Below are 20,043 nucleotides of genomic sequence, written 5' to 3'. Positions count from 1 at the left end.
TTTTTATTTTATTATTTTATAAAGAACATTATGTTCAAATAATATTATTTACCTGATTTTATTTAAAGATCGGGTTCAAACCTGTAGTTTCACTTTCGGTTTAGTCGACGTTGCGGCATCGGCCAGCTGGATCAGCATTCATTGGTAGTTCATTCACCAAAGAAAAGCAATGTCAGGAAATTCGAAGGATTTTCTCTACCTTGCATGGCTATTGTTGGTGCATAGTGTGTAGTTTTTAACGCTGTGGTAATTTTATCCAAGCACGATTTAAAAAAAAAAAATGAAAGGACAGGATCTTTTAGCTGGTGCAGCCAGAGCGGCTACTTATAACATGGCCCTACAGGTGAGAATGAACAGTTTATAAATTAATCTTTCGATCGCAAGTTTTAGATTAGTGATTAGCAACAACATTTCTCTCAAAATTCACACATTTATACACTGATATTACTTTAGCAGTAAATAAATATTTTGAATTAAAAAATAAATTATTATACAGTTTTAATAACCATTTTTTAAATTAATGAATTAAAATACATCATATGGTATATATATATTTGGCTGTAAAGTATTTGTTCGAATATGCATCTCATTTCAAGAGATAGCCTATGGGGATGTATGTTTTTAAAGTGAGTGCTGATATCTAAGATCAAATGGAGAAATGATATAATTATCAAGTTGACAGTTTACCTATAGAAAACATCATGGGGGAGGGGGGATTGTGAATGATACCATGATATATGATGAGGGATGCTGTAGTTTTCATCTGATTATGAATTAAATTTCAAGATACAAAACACAAACCAGTGTAATAACAAAGCAAGTTGTATTCAATGCTAATTATTTATATATAAACCAGTTTGAATTGGTTTTTTCCACTTCAGTGCTAAAAGATGTGCTTCAAAGATATTGATGTACATTGCAATAGAGTGTTGTACCTATGTGGTATTATCTCTATAAACTTATTGAACAGCCTAGCTGACGAACTGTAGCTCTCCGGGAAAAAAAATATTGACAGACCAGAGAGCTACAGGGCCCCCCCCATTGAAAAAATTGTATATTTATTGCGCAGAAAATGTGCGCTAGTTTTCGACTGATTTACCTAATTTATACGCAATTTCTGTGAAAACAATTAGTAAAATTAAATTCTTCATGCAATTTACTACTGATATCGTCTGTTCACTTGCCTCGGATATTCTTTTAAACACCATCACCAGTCCCGTAAATTCATGTGGTGCACTTTGTTTACATGTAAAAATGGCGACTATCAATCTCGATGTAAATTCAACATACTTGATTTTCCTAGGTCGGTAGCGTGTTTCGTTGAAAGTCTGAGGCAAATAAAGAGGCGATATCAGTAGTAAATTGCATGAAGAATTTAATGGTACTAATTGTTTTCACAGAATTTGCGTATAAATAAGGTAAATCAGTCGAAAACTAGTGCACGTTTTTCTGCGCAATAAATATACAATTTTTTCAATGGGTGGCCCTGTAGCTCTCCGGTCTGTCAATATTTTTTTTCCCGGAGAGCTACAGTTCTGCAGCTATGAACAGCCTAGCTAATAAGCTAATAAATTCTGCAGCACTCCATGTTTTATAGCTACATAGTTTTATATACTTTATACATAGTAAATATAAATACCGTTAATTAAAATACCGTTTTATAGCTACATAGTTTTATATACTTTATACATAGTAAATATAAATACCGTTAATTCAGATTATTTGTTAAGAATTTTTTTTTTTTAATTATTCATATATAATTCATTTTTGAAATTAAAATGTGAAGTCCTAGTCTGTAGTGAATTAAATGTTGGTAGACCTCTTTAGTTTATTTTTTTTAATTATATCAGGATTTCAATTGTACAAAACTGAGGCTGTTGTAAGACCACTGTTATATGAATTCAAAAAACTTTGACCAAAAATAATTGCAGAGTAGTAGTGTATGAATCTAATCCTGACCTACTGATTCATCCTATTTTTCAGTTATGTATTCGAATGATGACATTTATTCTGAATGGAGTTGTACTGAGGTATATTTCCAAGGAATTGCTAGGAGTGGTCAATGTCAGGTAATATATGAGAGAGAGAGAGAGAGAGAGAGAGTGAGAGTGAGAGAGAGAGAGAAAGCTTTTCCATGTCCATCAATGATACAGTTTAAGCAGGTGGTATTTGTGGAATCTTGACCCTGCAGACGCAGTGTCTTCATGTAGTAAACAATTATCAATAGATATATTTAGACTTACACTGTGGCAATGGTCACTAAAAGAATAGTTTTTTTTTCAGTTTTGGAACTAGTTGATTAAAAAAAATATTACAAATTTAACATAAAGATACAATTACACATTCTTTAATAGTTAAGTTGTGTTTGCCTACTCTAAAGGCATTGAACTGGACCTGAGAATTTAAGCATGAAATGGACCCATGTACCCATATCAATTTTTTTTAGGTTACATGCCCACATTTAACTTGATATTTAGTTCGCATGGTTGTTTGATATGCCAGTAAAATTATCCATATGGAATAAAAGAATGGTCATACTCTTGATAATTTTTTTTTAGCTCCTAAGTATGTCCTGTGGAAGGAAACCATTTTGAAAGTGTACTATTTTTGTTATAAATTTGGAAAATGAATCAGAAAGACAGAAAAAAAATCCTTGTTACACTATGGGCACTGGTGAGGCAAATTAATTAAGTGCACACTATTCTTTGACTTTTTTTTGGCAAGGGAGTTTGGAGAGTAACTACAAGTACCTGGTATATGAATATAAGTCCTATAAAGTTAGACATTACTTATGACCTGATGTATTTAGGATGCATCTTAGAACTCCCATGTTTTATCAAACTATTAAGAGTCTGACAGCAGATCAGTGCAATTTGGGGCAAAACAGCTGAGATCACTATCACAAGTTTGGAAAAACCCAAATGCTGGTTTTTGGTTTTTTTATGTTTTGGGGGAATTTAAAAAAAAAACCCAGCATAAATATATTTGTTTATCATGCGCATGGTTTGTTTTTTTTTTGTATTAGAAGCTTGAGCAGTGAATACATATCTACATATATTTAGTAATTGTGATTATTTTAGTGATTGATATTGAATTACTACCGGTATATATAGTCAGCCCAGAAAGTTTGTTGTCAATCATGGATGAAAATATTAATCTTCAACAAAATGATGACAATTTACACCACTCATTTTTTATAAGTTTATTCAACCCAGAAGTATGGTTCAAGGTCTTGACACACATACAAATAAACTATCTATCTTCCAAATTGAAAGATGTTCTTAAAAGCATACATGTCTACATCTTGAAGGGAAATTCTCTAAATAATATGTGTCATTCAGTACGGGTTTATCAGGCAACCATTTTAATGTCAGAAATTGAAGCTTATTAGATGAAAACAACTTGCCAGTTTGCTATGTTATAATTCAGATAGATAGCATACATGATGTACATATGCCACACAAAAAGCAAAGCAGGAAAAAAAACCAACGAATATAATCTTCTGCATTATCTAAAATTGGAAGCAATTACTTTTTTCACAGTGTATTCTCGAGCTTATTTTTAAAGTAAAACTCAATTTTTTTATTTGTAGGGTAAAAATCAACATTATTTAAACTATAGTTAGATGTGGTATTTTGTAATGCCCTAGCTTGTGTCTTTAAGGTGCCTAAGATAAAATATTGTTGTTTATGTACCCTTACTAAACATTAGACTTTTTCTGGGCTCCTCCATCTATTGAGATGCTATAAATTATCAATTGTTAATACCATATTGCATTTAAAATATTATGAGCAATTAAAGAAACTAATTTATTAATGAATAATAATTTTACTAATGATGAGCTCCAAATTTTGTCCTTCTCTTGAAATATTAAAATAAAGTAACGTTACTTTTAACCGAGTGTTTTTTTTTTAAGGCAGTGTGAATGCCTTCTACTGGTATTTAATTATGGTATTTTTGTCATTTTTCTGTCAATCTATAGTTATATTTATATACAGATTAATTTAATGTTATGTATTCTGTTTTCTCAGATTGACTCTCCTATACACCACCACTCTGTTCATTGCGACCGAGTCCTTCGATCAGGCCTGCCTCAGCAAGATAGAAAACAAGGACTGGCGACAAGTGGTCAATCAAATGTGGCTAACGTAAGTGGTAGCTAGTCAATCTGATGTGGCTAATGTAAGTGATAGCTAGTCAATCTGATGTGGCTAACGTAAGTGATAGCTAGTCAATCTGATGTGGCTAACGTAAGTGATAGCTAGTCAATCTGATGTGGCTAACGTAAGTGATAGTTAGTCAATCTGATGTGGCTAACATAAGTGATAGTTAGTCAATCTGATGTGGCTAACGTAAGTAATAACTACCGGTAGTCAACCTGATGTGGCTAATGTAAGTGATAGCTAGTCAACCTGATGTGGCTAATGTAAGTGATAGCTAGTCAATCTGATGTGGCTAACGTAAGTGATAGCTAGTCAATCTGATGTGGCTAACATAAGTGATAACTAGTCAACCTGATGTGGCTAACGTAAGTGATAGCTAGTCAACCTGATGTGGCTAATGTAAGTGATAGCTAGTCAATCTGATGTGGCTAATGTAAGTAATAAATAGCTAGTCAATTTGATGTGGCTAACATAAGTGATAACTAGTCAACCTGATGTGGCTAACGTAAGTGATAGTTAGTCAATCTGATGTGGCTAACGTAAGTGATAGTTAGTCAATCTGATGTGGCTAACGTAAGTGATAGTTAGTCAATCTGATGTGGCTAATGTAAGTGATAGCTAGTCAACCTGATGTGGCTAATGTAAGTGATAGCTAGTCAATCTGATGTGGCTAACGTAAGTGATAGTTAGTCAATCTGATGTGGCTAACGTAAGTGATAGCTAGTCAATCTGATATGGCTAACGTAAATGATAACTAGTCAACCTGTTGTGGCTAATGTAAGTGATAGCTAGTCAATCTGATGTGGCTTACATAAGTGATAGCTAGTCAATCTGATGTGGCTAACATAAGTAATAGCTTAGCCTAGTCAATCTGATGTGGCTAACATAAGTGATAGCCTAGTCAATCTGATGTGGCCAATGTAAGTGATAGCTAGTCAATCTGATGTGGCTAACGTAAGTGATAGCTATATATATAGTCAATCTGATGTGAGTAAGTGATAGTAGGAGCCTGATGCTGGTCCGAGGGAAATCATTACGGTGCCTTCTTTATATAGTTGAAACTTTGTTCAAAGAAAGCTTTTACTATGTTAACATTTAAAAATAAAATACCTTCATAGGTTTTGGGTTTTTAATGAATTAATGATGTGTATGTTGTGGTGTATATATTATATTCAGTAGGTTAAACTTACATGGAACAAAGTTGTGTGGATGTTGCACTTACAGATTGCATGTACTTGTACACTTACCCTGGCCATGGCAGCCCCAATTTATTAATCAGCATATGAGTCAAGAACTAATTTGTTTAGAGTTTGAATGTATGATGCCTATGTTCTAACTATCTCTATTTCAGGTTTCCAATGAGTATCGTTGTGTGTTTTATATTTGGATCTATCTGGATGTATGGATTGGAGAGTCCGGATCCAGAGAGCATTCCTTACTATGGAGTTGGTGTCTTGTGCTTCTGTTTGAACACTATAATCACTACACTAGCCAGGCCCCACTTCATTATTGGACAGTGCCACTTGTTTAACAGACTCAGGGTAAGTCAATTATTACAAGCATTCATAATTACATGTTTCTAATGGTTGGAACATACTTTAGACAGAATTGACTACCATTTGATACATGTATTTCAATATTTTAGCTGCTTGGAGATTAGCAATTTTAATTTTGCATGTGATTTGATATACTGCTGGAAAAATTAATTTTGTATCATGCAAATTAATTGTTTTGATTTTTCATGGAAAATAAAGTTATACTAAGCAAGATTATCAATACATGCATTTATAGTACCCTTTTAATACTTTTTTTCATAAGTCAATGTGGGAACATTTATCGAATATATATATAACTTTATAGAATATTTAAAAATTGGATATTTGGAGATGGGTTTTGTACATGTATTAGAGCTTATCATGATACAAACTAAATTTTTAAACATTCCACCTCCCAGGGAACAGCTTAATTGTTACATATATTTACTTACTCCACCAACAAATCAAACATCTTTTTTCTTAGCTTTATATGATAATTATTAATATAAGTTTGTGAAGCATTTGTGATATATACAATCAGAGATGCGCTTATATGTTTTTAATTACAGGTTGTATCTGTGGCATTGTCAGAACTGTTGAAATGTGTTGTTGCTGCATTCCTAGTCATCTATTTTCCACAGTGGGGCTTAATAAACTTCTGCATTGCTCAAGTAAGTGTAGGAGAGAGAGAGAAAGAGAGAGAGAGAGAGGAGAGAGAGAGAGAGAGAGAGAGAGGAGAGAGAGAGAGAGAGAGAGAGAGAAGTATTAACTCTTTTTTGTGGAATTTTTATCATTTAAAAGATAAAGAACCTGATATTGATATTTAATCTGTGTAACAGATGTATCCTAATGATAATCCCAGCAGTTTCATTTTCGGGGGTTAAAGAATCTTGATTAAAATACAATTAGAATTGCTAAGTTCCATAAGAATTGAGTTGATCATGCTTTTATCTATGACCTTATTATTCAGATTATGTACATAATATAGGTAACATTCTTAGAATTTTTTAAGGCTCAGTAGAGTTAAAGCCATAAAGTTTTATTGCTTTCTGTACACTTGTATAAAATCTGTAATATTTAGACACCTGTTAGTGTAGGGGGAAAAAGAGATGAATATCATGATAAAGAATTAAATTAATGCATGTATATAAATAAAAACATATTTTGAATTGACTTGAAAATGAGTAACCTGAGCATAATTGCGCTTTTGTCCAGTTTCCAACTATCATTCTGTCTATAAACTTTTTACACTTTTTTACTTCTGCAAAATCGCTGATCTAATCGCAACCAAACTTGGCACAAAGTCACTCAGGTGACCTATTGCTAGCTATTTTTGTCCGTCATCATTCGTCGGTCAGAAACTTTTGAACATTTTTAGCTTCTTCTCAGGAACCACTGAACCAATTTCAACCAAATTTAGCATATAGCATCTATAGGTGAAGAGGAGTAACAATTGTGAAATTCATGGCCTCTGCCCCTATGGGGCCTGAGGGGTTGGGCTAAAACCATCAAAATTAATGCAATCTTTAAATAATCTTCTTCTTTACCCCTGGACACCAAGCAATCAAACTGCTGGCATGATTGTCATAAGCATTAAGCTCTTTACCAAAATTGTGAAATTCATGGCCCCAGGATCAGGGGTTCTAGCGCTAGGATGGGGCTCTAATAATTATATAAGTACATACTGTAGTTATGATGAGGAAGAATGCCTGTTCTAAAATTGTGAATTTCATGGCCCCTGGATCAGGGGTTCTGGTGTTATGGCGGGGCTCTAATGATTATATAGAGAAAATGCATTAATTCTTCAAAAATATTCTCCTCTGCTCCTGGATATTAAGCAAAAGAACTAAGTACATAGTAATTATGAGGAAGAATGCCTCTTCCAAAATTGTTAATTCCATGGCCCCTGGGTCAGGGGTTCTGGTGCTAGGGTGGGGCTCTAATGATTATATAGTAAAAATGCATTAATTCTTTGAAAATCTTTTCCTCTGCTCCTGGGTATTAAGCCTATGAACAAGTACATAATTATAATGAGGAAGAATGTCTTTTTATGAATTGTTGATTTCTTGGCCCCTGGTTCAGGGGTTTTGGTGTTAGGGCAGGGCTCTAATGATTATAAAGTGAAAATGCATTAATTCTTTGAAAATCTTCTCCTTTCCTCCTGAATATTAAGCAGATGGACATAATTATGATGAGGAAGAATGCCTCTTCCAAAGTTATGAATTTCATGCCCCTGGGTCAGGGGTACTGGTGTTTGGGCAGGGCTCTAAAGCCTCTAATGATGTGTGTGGGTGGTGTTATTTTGACCAGTTATTTTTTTTGTACTAAAGATTTGTTCAATTATGTCACTGTATGGTATGCTACAATTTTTTGAAAATTTTATTAGAATTTAAACAATCCTGGAATTTTAAAAATGATTTCTTTAGCCTTGTAATTATATATAATGCACTTAAATGTACATCGCCACAGCCACACTGCATTTACTCAGGTGACCGATAAAGCCCATGGGTTTCTTGTTTAAATACATGTATAGTATGTTTAGTTTTGGTAAAACAATAACTTCCAGTGGTAAGGAGGGGCTACATAATGGTAAATTATCAAAACATATTACATTCGACATCAGCACAATGTATATGAAAGTTTAAAAAAAAAAGTGACATGCATTTTTTTCAAGGTTTACTTATTGAATTATTGAGTTTTTGATAAATGTTTCACAAGGGATGTTACGAATGTTTATCGGTTACATAGTAGTTTATTGCACTATCATAAATTAATGAAAAAATAAATTTTAGATAAAAGCTGTCCCAGTGTAACTGATGGGAAAACAATGACTGCTGTATATATTTGTACACCCACATCACATGTAACAAGGTTATAGCTGGCCATTCTGTCATTTGGTTTGATGATACCATCTGATCATCATCAAATACACATCACACAAAATTTGTGTCTCTGATGATGTAATGAAATTGATAGGATTGAAAAAAAGACTTATAAATCAATTTTTTTATCATTCAAATTTTCTTAATTTCATTTTCTCTTTATTTATCTTAGCTTGACTAAGCACTTTCCATTGATCTGTTGAATGATTCTGTTGTGTAGAACACCAGTCAAAAGTTTGTTACATTGTCTGAAGTTATCAGATACTTGCAGGTATTAAGGAAGCTGGATAGTCAACAAATTACACGTTAGATCTGGGTTAAAATTTTAATAACATATTTTTGCCCATGAATTAATAAGGAATTATTAAGGAAAAAATCCAAATACTATAGTACTTTAGATATATAAAGTTTGAATGTTTTCATATATCTTTATGAAGAGCTCTTTTAAAGGAGATTGATTTGGTTAAAAACAAAATGGCCATGACCATTCAGCCTTGTTTGTCTATCAGTCTGTCCGTCTGTTTTGACATAATTTGTCTGGAACATATATTCTCTTCTTTTGGGCTGTTTGCTCATACTTCAAACACTAACCTTGAACTAGTTTTAAGGTCAAAGGTTGAAATCATAGAAGACATGTGAAAAATCCTTATCCAGACAAACCACTTTTTGACCCAATCTGGCTAACACTCACATAGTGCTCGTGGGTAAAGTGTGGACATGCAGTGACCTTGAACAGTATCTTGGTGGAAGGTCAAGGTGATGTCAGCTGAAAAGATTTACAACCTTGTCATTATTACATCTTAGACAAGCTTACTCATGATCTCAGTCTCACTTTCCTACTACATGTATTGGTATATATACCGGGTATACCTTTTGTAGAAGTGAGGCTGTGGACACAACAGTCAAAGAATGATAGGTATATGAGCAAAAATTACAGGGCTAATACATGACTTTACTAACTTTGCCAGTTATTAATACTGGTATATTATTGGTACTATAAAACTACATGATACAAAAACACACATTAAAATACACTGCACTAAAATCTTAAGATACATGTATACTCCTCAGTAAACCCAATTCAGGAGTAAATTCTCCAAACTTTATTAGTAAGTCTGTGTTATTATAAGAATTTTGTGTAGATATTGTGATACAGTGTTTTGTGATTGTTTTTTCAGCTGGTTTGTGCGATAAGTTACTCCGCCATATATTACGCGGTGTTTTACATGATGATTAAGAATAAGGACCTGGAGGAGACGTTCGTATTTCAGTCAGTCAGGGACTTCTTTCCCAGAATCCTACCTGATAAAGTAAGTCTACTGGATGGCTAAAAATTGTCCCCCTATTTTTTTTGTCCATGGTCAATTTAAGTCATACTAATTCAAAAGTAAGGTGTATCTCTTAAAATGAAACTTTATTTAGGCATTTTTAAGAGGTTAAAAACAGTTACCAGTAGTAATAATTATTTAAACATTCAAATAATCTGAAGATTGTTTCAAAGAAACATGTACATTGTATTTACAGTAACTGTTGTAGCTTTGTTTTTTAAAAACCAAAACCCAGACATTAGATAGGCAACACTGCATTTCAAAATTTTAAAGGAAATTAGATTTTGATGATATTGAAATTAATATATCTGCTTTTACAGAAATGTTTATTGTTTATATGTGTTGTAAAACACAGGCAAAGTATCTTTATTTGTTCTCTTTTTAGCCATTTATTGATCAGCGGCTGGCTTCGTTAACTGGCAGTTTCTTTAAGCAGTCCATCTTCAAACAAATACTGACAGAAGGTATTCTTGTATGTGTATAGCGTTCAGGTCAAAAATTTTGTAACATAATTATGTTCACAATGATAAAACCATGTTTATATTTTCATTGCTTTTTTTTTATCAGGTGAAAAATATGTGATGACAGTGTTTGGAGTTTTAAACTTTGGAGACCAAGGTAATACATGTACAGCATGTGTAAATATCTATATGCATGTTATGTCTAAAACATTTTTATTTTCATTTGTTTTTTACCTTCTATTACTTTATTCAGTACATGGAGATTTTTTTATATCAATGGTACAAATTATATTGTTGTCATGCAGTCAGAGGAAGACAATCTATTATCTGCCATTCTAACAAATAAAAAATGCATTTTTAAATGGTGTGCATTTTTTCGATTTTGTAAATGCTTTAATGTACTTTCATTTGTTAAAATGAAATTAGCATACTTTTAATGTCATGCATAGACAAGTGTATACATTGTGGTACCTTAAAATTGTGATAGCCCAAAAAAATTTTTTTAGACTTGATAAACATCAGAAGAAATCATTGAAACTTAATTATGTACTTCAAAATAGCTAAAATGAATTTAATTTAATGATTATAGTTGCTCAGTCACTGTGCTACAGCACTGTATCAACTCTATTGTCAATTTTAATTAAATTGAGTATTTCCCCTTTTTCAAATTTTTTAACAGAGTGAAATAAAATACCTGCATGCATGCTGCAATTTATTTTTAATAGGATTTTTTTAGAGATAAACTGAAAAATTAGATTTTTGGCCTTACTCCTATTAAATGGGCAGATGTTCGTGGCAGGGATGAGCTTAGAATGACGAGAGTGGTCTACGTTGCAGGTTTATATGATATCATTGATAACACTGGCGTGGTGTTCAGGGAACTGGATGACTCCCTGCAGTATTTCTTCTACCCAGCTCTCCTGCGAGGCTTGCCCCTCCAATCACAGCCACCTGTATGTCTCTCGGATCAAAGCTTCACTAACATGACCACTCCGCTCTGTGTTGTACTGTGTGAATGTCTTGATTCTTGAAGCAATACAGTGTGCATAAATCTGTCATGAAATGAAATGTTGATCAGACTAAAAGTTAACTTCTGGTTATAAAATGAATAGGTGTATTCCACAGACCCTTCACTTTATTTTAGTTTCAGTACTCAAAAGCATTAAAGACTTGTGTACCAGTTCTTCATGATATTTTATTTGAAAGAGAGTGGCAGGCCCCCCCTCCCTGAAACTTCTTCTCTTTTGTAATTCGCTGCCATTTACAATGATGTTAATTAATGTTGAATACAATCAAGACAGTGTGGAATCATTAGAATTCATTGTGGCTCAATTTCCATGGTATTCGTGGGTAACCCGCCCCCACAAATTTATATCCTTGATGAAAACCACTTTAGACTAAGTTATCGTTCTAAGGCGTCCACAAAATTACATCGATCCCCACAAATATATAAGCAAATCCCCCCCCCCCCCCCCTCCACAAAAATTGCCCATAGAAATTTAAATAATTCCACAGTATAGTACCAGGTATATCTGAATATCATACTGTGGTTTCATCAATATTCGTTGAATACCAATTTTCGTGTATTTCGTTGTTTAGTTGATTCACGAAATTAAATGTTTATCGAAGTGCAATTTCTCTCAACATTTTGTATTGATAGGGTCATTGGCCACGAATTTACCTATCCTTGAAACTGTGATTTTCACTTAATCCACGAAAATTGATACCCTTGAATATAAATGAAACCACAGTATACTGGTACAGAAAGCAATATGTATCGTATAGTGGGATACATATACTGGTTCATGTCTGGTAGAGGTAACTAGGTTAGATGTAACACAATGGAACTTTTTTGTTATGTTTTGATTTTGTTTTGATTTGATTTTTAGCTCACCGAGACGAAGTCAAGGAGAGCTTATGCTATACCCTCGGCGTCGGCGTCGGCGGTGGCGTCGGCGTCGGCGTCCGGACCTGGTTAAAGTTTTTGTTGCAGGTCCTGTATCTAAGCTATTACTTGTCCTGTCTTCACCAAACTTGCATGGATGATGCATCTGGACCTACTTATGGACTTGAAAGACTTGGATGCTGAATCTGGGTCCTAAATTTCAGATGCTGGAGGAGGTTAAGGTTGTTGGACCAGGTTAAAGTTTTTGTTGCAGGTGCCCTTTGATAGCAATAACTTAGTTACTGCTGGTCCGTACTTCACCAAACTTGCATGGATGGTGTGTCTTATGATACTGATGCACCAGACAGGTTTGAGTGCTGAATCTGAGCTATAGGTTGCGGATGCTGGAGGAGGTTAAGGTTTTTGGAGCAGGTTAAAGTTTTTGTTGCAGGTGCCCATTGATAGCAATATCTAAGTTACTACTGGTCCTAACTTCACCAAACTTGTATGAATGATGCGTCTTATGATACTAATGCACCTGACAAGCTTGAATGCTGAATATGAGCAATAGGTTTCGGATGCTGGAAGAGGTTAAGGTTTTTAGAGCTGGTTAAAGTTTTTGTTGCAGTTGCCCTCTGATGATGATATCTTAGTTACTACTGGTCCTAACTTCACCAAACTTGTATGGATGGTGCGTCTTATGATACTGATGCACCTGACAAGCTTGAATGCTGAATCTGAGCAATAGGTTTCGGATGCTGGAGGAGGTTAAGGTTTTAAAAGCTGGTTAAATAAAGTTTTTGAAACAGGTGCCCTCTGATGATGATATCTTAGTTATTACTTGTCCTTACTTCACCAGACTTCCATGGATGGTGTGTCTTATGATACTGATGCACCTGACAGGCTTGAATGCTGAGTGTGAGCCATAGGTTTCGGATGCTGGATAAAGTTAAGTTTTTTGGAACAGGTCACAAGTTTAATAGATGATAGTACTATTTCAAACTTGCATAGTTGATTTAACTGTAATATGAATGAATCGCAGAGGTGACTTCAGATGCAGAGCTTGATCTCCTTTATCAAGGATGCTAAAAAATAGTTCTTAGTTATTACAGGTCCTAACTTCACCAAACTTGAATGTATGGTGTGTCTTATGATACAGATGCACCTGACAGGCATGGATGCTGAATCTGAGCTATAGGTTGCGGATGCTGGAGGAAGTAAAGGTTTTAATTGCTAGTGCCCTCTGATGATGATATCTTAGTTATTACTGGTCCAAACTTCACCAAACTTGCATGGATGATGCGTCTTATGATACCAATGCACCTGATGGGCTTGAATGCTGAATCTCAGCCATAGGTTTCGGATGCTGGATGAGGTTTAGTTTTTTGGAACAGGTCACATGTTTTATAGATGAAAGCTTGCATAGTTGATTTAACTTTATTATAAATTAAACGCAGAGGTTGCTTCAGATGCAGAGCCTGATCTCCATTATCAAGGATGCTAAAGAAATCTCCTACCTCACTCAAACCAGCTTGATAGATAGATGTGTTTGTTGATAAATGATATAACATGATTCCTATGATATTTTATGATATGAAACAATATTGTTTGATATGATATAATATGATATCATATGTTATATTATAAAAAGTTATACGATATGATATGATATTGTATCAATTTTTTTGATATTTTATGATATGATATTGTATCATGATATTGTTATGTATAGTATTGTATATTATGATACAATATTGTATAATATTATATTGTATTTTTAATATATTATTTTATCACATGGTACAATTACATAAGATATTGCAAAATATTATATTGTATCCTATGATACAATATTTTAATTCTATAATATTGTATCATACAATATTGTATAATATGATATTGGTTTCAGTAATATAGAATTACATCACATGAAATTGTATTATATGATATTGTAATATTATATAATATTGTATCATACGATATTGTATGATATGATATTGGTTTATATAATATATTATCATATCACATGAAATTGTATTATATGATATTGTAATATATATTAATGTGTCATATGATACTATATGTATAATATAATAATGTATTTTATAATATTTTACTTTATCACATAATATTGTATCATTTGATAAGATACAATGTTGGAATCAAATTATATTGTATTATATGATATAATATCATATAATGTATCAAATATGTTTCAGTGTCACTCAATACAATATCATACTATATTATACAATATAATATCATGTTTCAATGTTATGATGTATTATGTAATATGATATTGTAATATAATACTATATTGTATTATATTTTATGATATTGTATTATGTGATCAAATACAATTAGGTATAACACAATACAATGTCATATCATACGTTACAATATCATATCTAATTATTCTTTATATCATTGAATTGATTAACATATGAACATATGATTATCATAAAAAAATTTATCAGATGATATACGATATTTTGTCAAACAGAATCCATGAATATCCAAGATCATAAAGTTTGATTTTCATATAAAACGATAAAGGTGTTCTTATGAAGGTGATGTCTCATAAGGGTGATGCTCCGTCTCGGTGAGCTTAGTAATCTATGATTACCTATGTTTTAGAATAGATGAAAGTTGTATAGCAAGGCCAATAGGAATATATTACGTACATACATATACAGTTTGTTCCAGTTTACTGGTGAAATTATGCATGAGTGCAATAATAGAAGGAAGAACATCCTTCATTATTACTTTGATTGCAATTTGCTTTGCAAATGTATTTAGATTTTCATATTTAATTTGTTGTGAATAGAATTAGTCTTAGTACTAATAGGACATAGGGCATTGCTCTGTAGGAGCCTTATTTATGTATTCAGTTTTTTAAAAATGTGCTATATGACCTAAAATCAAGTTTCTAGGGAAGAGGTCAAGATCATAGCAGAACCCACCCCCCCCCCCCCCCCCCTCCTTTTACTTTTCCTCATCATTATATAGAGCATCCTAAATCCTGGAAGCTATGATATTGTTCCCAGCAGGTGCCCTTGACCTGTGGAATCTGTGACAGTACAGATTAAATTTACTCCCAGAATGTGGCATGCTGACCAGTGGTATGTTTGTTTGTAGGGGTGTATGACATCATTAACAATTTGGGCTCCCTGGCTCCCCGATTTATTTTTCAACCAATAGAAGAGAGTGGCCGTCTCTTTTTCTCCAGCTTGTTTACCAGAGGTCAAAGTCTGCGACTACAAAGCAAAGTATGTAGGTTCTGACTAATGTCTTTGTGATTTATTATATATTAGTATTAATATTATACATATATTATGTCAAATCTTGTATGCATTGAAAAATTACTTGCACAATTATATAAATGTACTATTAATTTGTAGTGGCATGAAACATATATGTCCATTTGATAGAAGACAATTGTCACAAGCAAATGAAATAATGAAATAAATAAAAATAATTTTGATGTCTGAATATTGGAAATTTAGATTTTCATTGTAAAAATTCACTTTTTTTGTCTGATCTCTTTTTTACCACATGTCAAATGTATCATGAAAATATACAAATGCACTTGTTTTAAATGTTCAGATGTTAACTTTTTACTTGTTCATGTTTTCATAAGAATTAATTTTTCTGACTTATTAACAAGGAATTCAATGAGCATTTGTCCGCATTACAGGACTCCATAGAGTTGGTGACCAGCGTACTCCAACATCTCCTTAAGACAGTCACTCTGATTGGCTGTATCATCCTGGTGTTTGGTCAGCCCTACGCCTACCTAGCGCTCGATTTGTATGGAGGATCTCTACTCTCCTCAGGGGCTGGTGTGTTTTTTATCATCTGTAGTATCATGATTAGGGGACATGGTGACTAGACATGATTATTTATTTGAAGCAGTTAATCCCTATTTGTTTGTAACAGTCCTTAGAACTCTGTACAGGAAGTTCTATTCAGTTCATGAGTTGCTATAACTATTGCAATCCATGAATTGCTTTTACTATTGCAGCTCAGGAGTTGCTCTATATACATGTATTGTACCGGTAGTTCATGAGTTGCTCTAACTATCACAGTTCACGAGTTGCTCTACGTTATATTTTGCAGTTCATGAGTCACTGTGTCTTTTGCAATTCCCATGTTTCTGTTTTTCTGCTGTTCATGAGTTGCTGCTACTATTGCAGTTCATGGGTTGAATTATTTCTTACTGTTCACGAGATTGTGTTTATGAATTGCTTATACACTTTATGTATTTTGTGGATTATGAGTTGCCGTATCTGTTTTGCTATATAAATGTACCATCATGTACTACACTAGTATTTTGTGTTGCTGTTTCCATGTTGCTATCAATGTTTATAAGTTGCTGTATCTGTGTTGCTATAAACATTACAGTTTAGGAGCATCTTTTGCAGGTCCTCTGTTACTGAGGTGGTACTGTCTGTATGTCCTGCTGCTGGCAGTCAATGGCATCACAGAGTGTTTCTACTTCTCCATTATGAGTAAAGAAGAAATTGATAGGTAAAAAGTGTTTGCAAAATGGGGAATCGTAATGTGCATCATTTCTGTTACCGGTAATTGTATACATGCATTTTTTAGGACCAAACATGGTTTTGAATTATCCAAATTAGGAACAATGTGCAACTCCTGTGAAAATAGTAAAAATGTTTGCACTTGTGTTTTTCCACTATTTTACATTTTTTTTTAAAAATTATGAACATGTGTGACCATTATAACAAGGAGTTTGCTGATCTTGTAATTTTGTAGATAGGTATATATTAAAGATTTCATTGATCCAATAGATATTAATGAAGGAATTCATGTCTTTACAGCTATAACCACAAAATGCTGCTGTTCTCTGTCATTCTGTTGGGATCTTCCCTATTCCTAACACAGATCTTTGGCAGTGTTGGATTTGTTCTAGCAAACAGCATTAATATAGGATGTAGAATTCTTCAAAGGTAACCCGTTTTATTTGAATATGTAACTTAATTGATACTGTAGATTCCTTATTTTACTCGAGTACTTAATTCCACGATTCAATGATTTACCATCAAATCGCGAAAACATAAAATCGCGAATACCAAAATTTTTTCATAGTTTCATGTAGTTTACATGTGTCCCAAAATTAAAAGCGAGATTTTAGAATTCGCGAGACCGGCTTCTCGCGATTTTACGCGGATATTAATTCCTCGCGTTTAATTAGGAATTTACAGTATTGGCGATGAAACCTGATTGATAATGAATATGTAACCTGATTTATTTAGAATATGTAACCTGATTGATATTGAATATATGTAATCTGAGTGATATTGAAAATGTAACCTGATTGATACTGAAAATGAAATTCTATTACCTAGTACGTTGTACTTAAGTATTGAATCCTTATTTTTTGAAAGATATAGTCTCATAACTGCAACGGTGTGTGCATACAAATTGAATAACACGCGTTAGCGCGTTATGAAAATTTGTTTGCACACACCGTTGCAGTTATGAGACTATATCTTTCAAAAAATAAGGATTTAATGCTTATATTTACATTTTTTTACCTTCTTGCCTTGGACGCAAATGCGAATTATACCTCAAGTTACTGTATTATCCTATGGGTAAGTTCAAATTAATGGAAGAGCCACAGTAACAGCCACAAGCGTGATATTTGATTTTCGCTTGTGACGTTGTATTTATCAGCGTTCAACGTTTGTGACGTCACAATTAAAACTCGTGATTTAACCTTTTAGTACCCTGTCTGTGTTATGGTGCTATATCTGCAGTAGCTTTACATGCAAAATATATGTGGAATGTAAATATATACATATACATCATCAATTTCGACTCTTCTGTAGAAAAGACCTTCTTGTATGCAATTGTTTCTTGTCTTGTGCAGTTCAATATTTGCTGGATATACCGGTATATACTTAGTATTTTTGAACTACATGCAATCTTACTTCAGGCGCACTTCTTTTTTTCCCTTTCAGTGTTTGGTTTATTCATAACTTCTACAAGGACAGCAGTTACCAGCCACTGAAGGGATTTCTCCCATCATTCTCTGTACTAGGAGCCCTGGCTCTTGCTTATTGTACAACAGCATTCTCAGAGGTACGTTATCTCATACTCAAGAGTAACAGGTAAATGTATCATTAGTTAAAAACAAGTAAATGTATCATTGGTGTGTAGATTGACTACTTTAATTAAACAATACAGGATTAATACAGAATCATTTTCACAGATTTCACTTTTGCTCCAGTTTAGGTGTCACCCGAACACAGTTGTGACTCAAAGTTCCATTTTAGATTTGTTGGCATTAGGTCATTTTCCCAAGTGTGAGGGTTTCTGATCTGCTCAGCTCTACATAAACCCTTGACCGAACAGACAAAACATGCGGTTTTACAATTGTGCCAACTAGTGGGAGTACACATTTATTTTTTTACTTTTTGTGACCTCTTGTTCTAACTAATAAGAAAATGCCTGTTAAACAAATCTATAGCAATGTTGTTGTTTATAGTAAAGCGAATCTGAAATAAAGAGATGGGTTCACTCGGACTAAAAACAATAGCAGTAAGTCAATTACTAGTCTGTCTCAAATTCATTTGACAATGGCTCAAAATTGATTAATGCATAATATCATTCTTGAAACTACGCTTCTAATTGCATTGGGTCATGCAGACTTTAATACGACCAATCAGAGAACAGGGTTTCTAACTCTGCCAGACTCTGCCAATTTGGTCAAGGGTTTATGTAGAGCGGAGCAGATCAGAAACCCTCGACTTGGGAAGATGACAGCAGGTGTAAATGGGATGAAAATTAACACAGACATTACTGTTTTATACAGTACCATAGTAAAGTTTTGCATTATTTTAAGACTGATCAGTATATGCTCTTTCTTTACAGTACTACCTCTGCTGTGATGGTGGGAATCTTTACAAACTTCTACACATTGCCATCGGAGGAGTGTGTCTGTTGTGTGTTCTGGTAACCATAGTAATCAGTGAGAGAGAACTTGTACAATTTGTGACAACACGGCTATGGGGACGCAAAATAGGAAAGACAAACTGACAAATTTTATGTTTAGGTTCGTATGTTGGTGTAGTTAACTTGTACAAAACAAGAGGAATGTATCTGTCAATCCCGCGGGATATCAGAGATGCTAGTCGTTGGCACCAATGGGAATCTAGTCAGTTCATACATGTACCGGTAAACCTCAGTTGAGAATTCCAGTATTCAATTGTACTGGTACATGAATTTATACATGTAATAAATATATCTGAACATGTAACTGGATACATGTATGAGAAAAGTTAATAAATGACTCTTAAGTTTTGAACGTTTTCTTTTCTCTCCTGCTTCAACACGGCAGTAAATGTACTTTGAAAGTGTCGATTTAAATAAGCAAAATCAATCCGAATGGAACATTTTTATGGTAATAAAATCTGGGACTTGTACTACTTAGATTTAGCCTGTCTATATACACTGTACATGTTCATGTATACCGTATAACAGGTATTTTTTACGTGCTGCTAATTTCTACGAGTTTTATAAATCCGTAAAAATTAAACGCGTAAATTTTCACAGACGTAACTAAAACGCCGGACGTAAATTTTCTACATCGTACGTATGAGAATAATGTTCATGACCTTCAGCTCAGTCCCTGACGGCTGTATATGTAGGTATATTAAAGTGTTTTTGGTCACGTGGTTATAACAGTTCAGATTTTTCTATTCAGTCGATCTTGAGTATTTTTTAAAGCTATGTATAATGCCACATTAGTAGCTAGATTTCAATG

The 20,043-nt window shown here is 33.6% G+C and overlaps 1 protein-coding gene across 2 annotated transcripts; it reads left to right on the top strand.

The window, feature by feature from the left end:
• Positions 1-88: 88 nt before the first annotated feature.
• Positions 89-19,584, top strand: LOC105332251 (man(5)GlcNAc(2)-PP-dolichol translocation protein RFT1). Of its 2 annotated transcripts, none has more exons than XM_011434785.4 (14): positions 89-343; positions 1,984-2,069; positions 4,032-4,148; positions 5,515-5,704; positions 6,268-6,369; positions 9,759-9,890; positions 10,294-10,372; positions 10,476-10,526; positions 15,393-15,523; positions 15,952-16,096; positions 16,679-16,784; positions 17,096-17,224; positions 18,239-18,359; positions 19,152-19,584. In XM_011434785.4, the coding sequence occupies exons 1-14, from the start codon at positions 281-283 to the stop codon at positions 19,314-19,316; spliced, it is 1,617 nt and encodes a 538-aa protein (XP_011433087.3). In that variant the 5' UTR covers positions 89-280; the 3' UTR covers positions 19,317-19,584. The 2 variants fall into 2 exon arrangements, with proteins under 2 accessions (XP_011433087.3, XP_011433088.3); XM_011434786.4 differs by lacking the exon at positions 15,393-15,523 and adding an exon at positions 11,207-11,322.
• Positions 19,585-20,043: the final 459 nt, after the last annotated feature.

This window comes from Magallana gigas, chromosome 8, assembly GCF_963853765.1.
Source record: "Magallana gigas chromosome 8, xbMagGiga1.1, whole genome shotgun sequence".
Classification (NCBI taxonomy): domain Eukaryota; kingdom Metazoa; phylum Mollusca; class Bivalvia; order Ostreida; family Ostreidae; genus Magallana; species Magallana gigas.
Note: the sequence above shows the minus strand (reverse complement) of the source record. Positions and strands in the feature narration are given on the sequence as shown.